General features: G+C 34.7%; 1 protein-coding gene across 2 annotated transcripts; it reads left to right on the top strand.

Annotated features, from left to right (window-relative positions):
- Positions 1–284: 284 nt before the first annotated feature.
- On the top strand, positions 285–6,144 carry LOC132045277 (NADH dehydrogenase [ubiquinone] 1 beta subcomplex subunit 7). Of its 2 annotated transcripts, none has more exons than XM_059435832.1 (2): positions 285–655; positions 5,953–6,144. In XM_059435832.1, exon 1 carries the CDS (start codon positions 323–325, stop codon positions 635–637), a length of 315 nt encoding a protein of 104 aa, XP_059291815.1. In that variant the 5' UTR covers positions 285–322; the 3' UTR covers positions 638–655; positions 5,953–6,144. The 2 variants fall into 2 exon arrangements, with proteins under 2 accessions (XP_059291815.1, XP_059291816.1); XM_059435833.1 differs by having other exon boundaries at positions 5,875–6,144.
- Positions 6,145–7,724: the final 1,580 nt, after the last annotated feature.

The raw sequence follows: 7,724 nt of genomic DNA, 5'->3' as shown, positions 1-7,724 counted from the left end.
AATTCCTGGTTAATTATCTCGGGATTAGTTATCTTGATTATTAACACTACAATTCCTGAATAACTAATCTTTAGATTAATTGTACCGCGATTTTATCCAACCGAATGCAGGATAAACTCAAATTTAATCCCAGGATTAATTATCCCATATTCCACCTACCAAATGAGCCCTTATAATGAAACAATATTTTTGGGCCTTAAGATTATCCCAATCATTACATCCCCAAACATCCAAAGCCCAAAAACACATTAACAAACCACAACAACCATTCTCTAGACTAGAAATCTCCAAATCGAGGAAATTTGCAGTTCCAATCGCAAAAATGGAGGTACCAGGTTCATCCAAAAAAATGATAGCAACACAAACAGAATTAGTTGAAAACAAAGTACCATTAGCATATCGTGATCAATGTGCACATCTTTTAATCCCTTTAAACAAATGTCGTCAATCTGAATTTTACCTACCATGGAAATGTGAAGACGAACGTCATGTTTATGAAAAGTGTGCTTATGAACTTGTTATGGAACGTATGCTTCAAATGAAACAGATCCGTGAAAATGAAGCCCGATCCAAACAGAAAAACCCGGCCCAAGCCCAACAAGGGATTCCTCTTATCCCTAAAACTGCTAATGCTTAGGGTTTTCTTATCATCTAGGTTAGTTATGGCTACTTGATTTCATTAATTGTTTAATTGTTATAGTGATGTTTGAATTGATCTAAATTGCTTTGTATGAAGTTACATATTTTGTGGAATTGTGTCCATTTGAAACTTAGGGCTCGTTTGGTATAAGGGATAAGGATAAATAATCCAGGGATTATATTTGAGATGAATTTATTCCACGTTTGGTTGGGATAAAATGGGGGTATTAGTTATCCCGGGATTATAGTGTTATTTTATCCCTGTAGAAGGATGGAATAATTAATCCCAGGATAAGTTGTCCTGGAATAACTTGTTTCCAACCAAACGACCCCTTAGTGTTATACAAATTGGAATGCAGATAGTGGTTTTTTTTTTTTTTTTTGATTTAAGGGATTTCGTGGAAGGATAAACGTAAGATTCGGATAACGAAAAGATTTAAAGAATTCCACTAATTTTGTGTTAAAAGACAGAATTTTGTATTGAAATGTATTTAGTATTGGAATGAAACAATCACTAAAGTTGCTATGGACTAAGTTGCACGGACTCTTCACTTTCAATGACGCATCCGTGTCTGATTCTCCAAAAATACACTACTTTTGGATAATGCGATATGCACCCGTTGACATTTTTGAAGAGTCCGAGCAACATAGGCTGTGGAAGCCCGAATGAAGCAAAAAAACCCGGCCAAGGCCCAGCAATTCATTCCTCTAATTCCTAAGACTGCTAATGCTTAGGGTTTTCTATCATCTAGGTCAGTTATCGCTAATTGATTTTGTTAATTCTTACGTGATGGTTTGAATTGATCTGCTTATATATAATGTCTAGTTTTTTGTATCATCTAGGCCAGTTAACGCTACTTGATTTGTTAATTGTTGTATTGATGGTTTGAATTGATATCTTTATATATGGATGAGCATTTTTCTGTAGGCCTCTATTCAATTTTGCTCCAAATTTCTTTGTGTTTTTAATGATGCTGTCTTGACTGAATATATAGCTTAAGATGTTAACTTGATGAATGAATTAAGTAGTAGTTTGGCAAGTTCGTTTGTGAAAGTTGTGAGGGTTCTATAAAGATATTATTTGTGGAATTGTGTCCATTTTGAAACTTAGAGAGTGTAGTTTATTTTTTTGGCATTTTACTGATTTAAGTGATTTCCTTATTTATGGATGAGCTTTTATTTTCCAGCATCTCTTCAAGTGTGCTCTAATTGCATCTGTGTTTTGTTTTTAATGATGGTTTTTAGCTGAATTTAGAGCTTAAGATGTTAATTTGATGAATGAATTGAGTAGTAGTTTCAGAGGTTTGTCTGAATGTTGCAAAAGTTGTATAAAGTTATGTAATTTGTGGAATTGTGTCTAACATTTTGATACTTAAGGGTGTTATACAAATTAGAACAGAGAGCATAGCCTTTATATTGCTGGACATTTTACTGATTTTAAGGGATTCTTTTTGAAGGATAAACGTAAGTTCAGAGGATCAAAAGATATAAGAATTAACTAATTTTGTATTAAAAGACAAATAATTTTGTATTCAAATGAAATAAGTATAGTTATTGCTAAGTAGATGCAGAACTCAAGGCTCCAATAAATGCATTTAGTATTGGAATGAAACAATAACTAGAGTTGCAATGACCCTGGGAAACCAGGGCTCATATTCCTGTACAGACAAAAGTATAAGTTTTGGTGGATAGAGTTAATCGGTACTTTTGCTGGTGGAAGGTAGCATGTATACCCCGTAGATTAATTGACGAGGGCAAAGTAGCCTAGACACCACTTTTATGGAAGAAACAAGAAAATATTGAAGTTGTGGTTAGTAAGATAGTTTGGAAGTTGTGTATTTTAATATTATTTGTAGAATTATGTTGTTAACTTGAGACTCATTAAGAACGTAAGTAGATATTGGGGGCATGTGGCACTACAAAAGTCAATGTCTGGCATATGATTGGCCTTTCATTGAGTAGAAGTTAAGGAGATCATAATGGAGTGTTTCTTTGGAAAATAATGTAGTGCATGCTTGAGTTTGTGGTGGCACATCTTTAGATTCCTTGCCACATATCGATACCTTTTACAATCAACCCTATTTTAGGACTTGAAGATTTTCTCTGAGAGTTGATGGTGTTTGGTAGGTTCTAGAACATGTCCACAATGAGTCTATTGGGAAACTGACATCGTGTGTGATTGAGATTATTATAGTAACACATATTGAGATTCTTTGGCACTGATGCATATATTTTGCATCAACTTTTCCTTTAGGATATTCATATTTTTCTCATAGAGTTGATGATCTTAGTTTCAAGGTTGTTAGTTCCTTCTTTTATCATATTGAGGATATCCAGGTTTACTTACAGAGGCAATGATTCATTGCCATTTGACTCTTTTCAGCAAGGGAAAACCTGAGAGTAAGTTTTTAGGATTTGTCTGATATTTGATCTTACTTTTGTAACTTATAAAAGAACTTGGTCGTTATTTTAAATTTTAATAGCAGAACAAGGTTTGACTGTGACTAATCAGTAATAGTGATTTTTGCCTAATCATGGTTCATTTAATTGAGATATGAGGTAGCTCTATGATCTGATGATTAAAGATTTCCTGGGTTTTATGTGCGATTCGGCTTTATAGACGGGGCATGAGATGATTGTTAAGTGAAAAAGAATCCTCTTCTTTATCGAACATATTCCGTACAACTTTGCTTGGTAGTTTGGCTCATTTAAGGTAGTTGTATACTTGTACATCAAAATGCCTTATAACTTGTGCTCTTCTGGAAAGTCCAGCAACCTCACAATTATAACGTTAACAGGTATAGTGGAAGCAGAATTTATCATCTTTTTTTTGGGGCCATGAAGAGCTCTTGTCCTTACAACTGTAGAGTATCTCTTACTCAACTGTTCTGAACTAACCGTCAAGGTCTTAAATTTCAAATTCTTGACATTTTTATAATCTAGCTTGTGCAGTTGTTAAACTGCAGATTTATTATGAAATACTGAGCAACCTGGATTTTTTTGACGTAGTACCAATAGCCTTTTAACTTAAAGACATAGATCATGCTGAAATAGATTCTTATCTTTTAAGCACACGCTGTGCAATGGCATCATAGCATATGATATTTGTGCAGCAGCTGATGCAAGTGATTTTGACGATAGAACATCTAAGTCTTGCTTGATTACCATGTAGTACCTTATGTAGCAATTGATATAGGTGGTTGTGTGTCCAGCAAAGGTAGGGGTAAGGTCTGCTAACATCCTACCCTCCACAGACCCCACTTGTGAGATTACACTGGTTATGTTGTTGTGTGTCAGCAACAACTTTATTGCAAGCCCATGAGCAGACTGGAGATTCTTTTAACTACAATTATCGTAAAAGGTAAAATTTTGTCGAGTCCTTACATAACAGGAAATAATTCATTTTAATCTCCTTGAGGAGGCCTATGCAAATGATTCTTCATTGCTCCACAAGGTGGAGTGGAGGTATTTTCAATTAAAAAAATAATGAAAAGGGTCATATAACTCTTACAAGATGATGCCACTAGAAGTATAGAAAAGTAACTTTATAAAATTCTAATTCTTTCTATGTTCTGCTTCTGCCAAGCTTGTGGCAACCTTATATCATTCCCAGGTATTTCAAAGGAAGCTATTTGGAATTCCTAGAATTTCTATCCCTTCTATCCTTCTCTTTTTGTCTTTGTCACACTCCTCTTTATTTGCATCTGTTGTTCAATTTTCTGATCTAGCATTACTGTATTATTTTTTAACACATAGCTTACATGGATGGAGCCCATGGACTTTTATTTCGGCGTGTAGTGAAAGGAATGAAAGGAATAGTAGATGTTTTGATGGTCTTTCAACTAGCCAAACTATGCTCAAAGCTAAATGTCTTTTTTATTTACATAGTTGGGCCTTTTTATCCCCAATAGATTGCCCTGATAGCCTTTTAGATTTTGTTTGCTCTTTAGTTATGTTTTAGAGCTGACATTCTTGTGGTCAATCTTTTGTAACTTGCATCTTCTGGATGCCTTGAATAGAATCAATTACCTCATCAAAAAAAAAAAAAAATTGTCCTACACAGGAAACCAAAGTGGGTAGATAATGTATATCAAACTAAGAATCTTAGCACTACGATGGTTCCAGGGTAATTATATAAAAACAAAAAGAAGGGTTTCCAGCTGTACATGCTCCTGTTCCTGTAAAGAATATGAAATCTAGCATGCTATTTTCATCTTCAACATCCTGTAAGTTACGCCAAAAGCCATAAGCATCTAAACTTAATCTTCTGTAAGTATCTTCTTTCCTTAGCTAAGCCGCTCGCGTTCCTTCCATACCCAACAGACACAATTTGAGACTCTGTTCAGACCAGCCTTACTAATTTCTTCATTCTCCTTCACTGTATATTGCTTAACTGAAAGAATCCTGAATATGAAGAAATAGAGATCAGTTTTGACTTGCCACCAGACACTGCAAAAATAGGTGACTGCAATCTCCACTTCACGGTTGCACATAAAACAACTGCTCATATCGCCAATCCTCTTATCTGAAGTTGTCATGACGGAGATATGCATCGTGTGTAACTAGCCACATAAAGCTACTAACCTTGGAAAAGGCGCCTTAAGACTTCTGTAGATGCTTCTGAGGCCCATTTCCACTTTACGCCGATGGTGAATCAACTCCCAACCTTATGGTTGGAAGTGGAGGATCTTTTCTACTGGCTACCCTGCTTTTTCTTGGAGCCAAGGAGTAATATGTCTTAGCGTCCAGTCAATACATGCTTTGGTTTTACTTTGCGGAAAAGGAACAAGTTTTTGGTTAGAGCAAAACTATGATTCTTCCTTCATTCTTCTTCTCCTTCTCTCTCGGCCTTTTTTTTTTTTTTTGGATATAGATGAAAGAGATTATTATTCATGATAAGAATCGAGGGGTTGCCAGCTCTGCTAAACAAATCAAAATTAAAGCCCTGGAAGACCACAAAGTGAAGATTGCATGTCACTCCTGGTGCATGGTTATTTAACTTTCTTCTAACCTTGCTGACACTAGTGTTTATTCTTGGAAGTGCTCCTTTTAGAACTAGTACCAACATGCTCTTTTACAATTAGTATGAAAAGGTCAAAAGCCGATTCATTACATGAAAATATTCTGTGGTGTGTGAACTGATCTTTAATCATAGTTGACAGAGGCACCTATTCCTTTGTTACACTTGGTTAATTGTACCCTGTACGAAATTTTTAAGTATAATTTTCTTCTCAGGTGTTTACTTGTAGGGAGAACCTGCACAAAATCATGTTAGCTCCATCTGAATTCAACTTTGGCTTACTATTTTGACAGGGAGATGAAAAATTACCAAGAGGTCTCCAGAAACCCAGAGCATTGTCAAGTACTAGGTGGTGGATTTATATTTGAAGTTGATTTCTGTTGAGTGATAAAAGATGGTGGACTCATTGAACCTCTACCTGAATGCAAATAATGTTTTCAACAGAGTTTATGCTATTCTAAGACCAGTTTGTCATTTTGCTTAAATATTGCGTGTTCCGTTCCTTCATAGTACTTATAAGATATTAATGGTCGACAAAATAAAACTTACATGTAAGATGCAAGTTTGGATTTAGATGAAACCGGCAAAATGGGTACTGAGTGAAAGAGGATCATTTTACAAGTGTTCGGTAAAGGGTAAAAGCTAACCTGCATCAGGTGTTGACACCAAACCAATAAGTGATATGATCTTTAACTGCTACGATCGATTTAAATAGTTTGGTGTAAATACCCGATGTGAGGAAGTGTATCCACTCAACAAAGCAACAAGTGTAGGAATCACGCAAACAAAACCTGATGGCATGTTGAGGTCTTAACTTAAAGTTAAAGCCTAAAGTGAGCCGTATTAAGGAGGTGATGTCTCTATTATGATGACTTCTCCATGAAATGGAGGGGAGATTAAGCAAAGTTAAATGGTAGTGACCATGAATAAAGTTGTATGGGAAAAATATAGTACAAGGTTGGTAGTATCGTGGTTGCGAAACCACAACCAATGAAGGGTTCAACTGAACTTTCTTTGTTGAAAAATCGTATTGTGTTGGTGGGCCTTTTTCACTGAAAAAAAATTCATTCTCATAATTCTGTAAATGCAAATATCACAACTTAAGCATGAAATTATATATAGCAGTTAAGCAACTAAATAAGAATTTCTAGTTTCATAAATAAATAAATGCTTATACTAAAAAAGCACAAGAAATTGTTATTCATTTAACTAGATAAAATAACAAGAATTTTTCTGCCTTAGCAAGAGAAAACCTGTTATGAGCTAAGGAACATGTTCCAAGAAGGTGGGAAATAGTCCTTTCACTCTAGAAATTATTTTTTCTTGAAAAATTCTCTCTAGAATTTTGACACAACTATACAAATAAAATTGCCCGTTACTCGTGGTATTTGTTTATAATAATAAATATGGGCTACCCTCCTTGTGAGTTGTGAGATTAGTAAACTTTGTAAAACAGACATATTTTAGTCAACATTCCCTAATTTCCCTTACAACCAAATAATTTACAACCCTTTTCATATTTGTTCCAACAATAGAAACAAATCAAAGATTGAATCTGTCAAATAACCTCATTTCTCATTTGCTCCAACTTTGGAACCAAATCAAAGATCGTGAGTACTCAATTCACATTTGTTTCAACTTTAGAAACAGATCAAGAATCTTGTTATATATCAATTTTCTCTGATTTCTCACTATGTAACAACCAAACAAAACATACAAAGCCTATCAATTAAAATAGGGCAACAGCATTTTCCATCTCTTAATTGTTGGTAAATTTTTATGTTGGTCCTTATAATATATGACTCAAACATAAAATATGTGCTTTTGGTCACTTTTTGTAGGTCATATGTTAATTTGGGCTACATTTAGAAGTACTGCTCTCAAATATAAAGTAGCAATACAAGCTAATGTTAATTTGGGCTACATTTAGAAGTACTGCCCTCAAATATAAAGTAGCAATACAAGCTAAATATAACAACGTGTGGATAACTAAATGGTGAAGCGGTTAATACTTCTGAAATTATGTGAATTTCACAAGTAAAGGGATCAAAAAGGTACAGTTCCA

Source organism: Lycium ferocissimum, unplaced genomic scaffold (assembly GCF_029784015.1).
Source record: "Lycium ferocissimum isolate CSIRO_LF1 unplaced genomic scaffold, AGI_CSIRO_Lferr_CH_V1 ctg640, whole genome shotgun sequence".
Classification (NCBI taxonomy): domain Eukaryota; kingdom Viridiplantae; phylum Streptophyta; class Magnoliopsida; order Solanales; family Solanaceae; genus Lycium; species Lycium ferocissimum.
The sequence above is the reverse complement of the archived record's forward strand: the minus strand, read 5'-3'. Positions and strand labels throughout refer to the sequence as shown.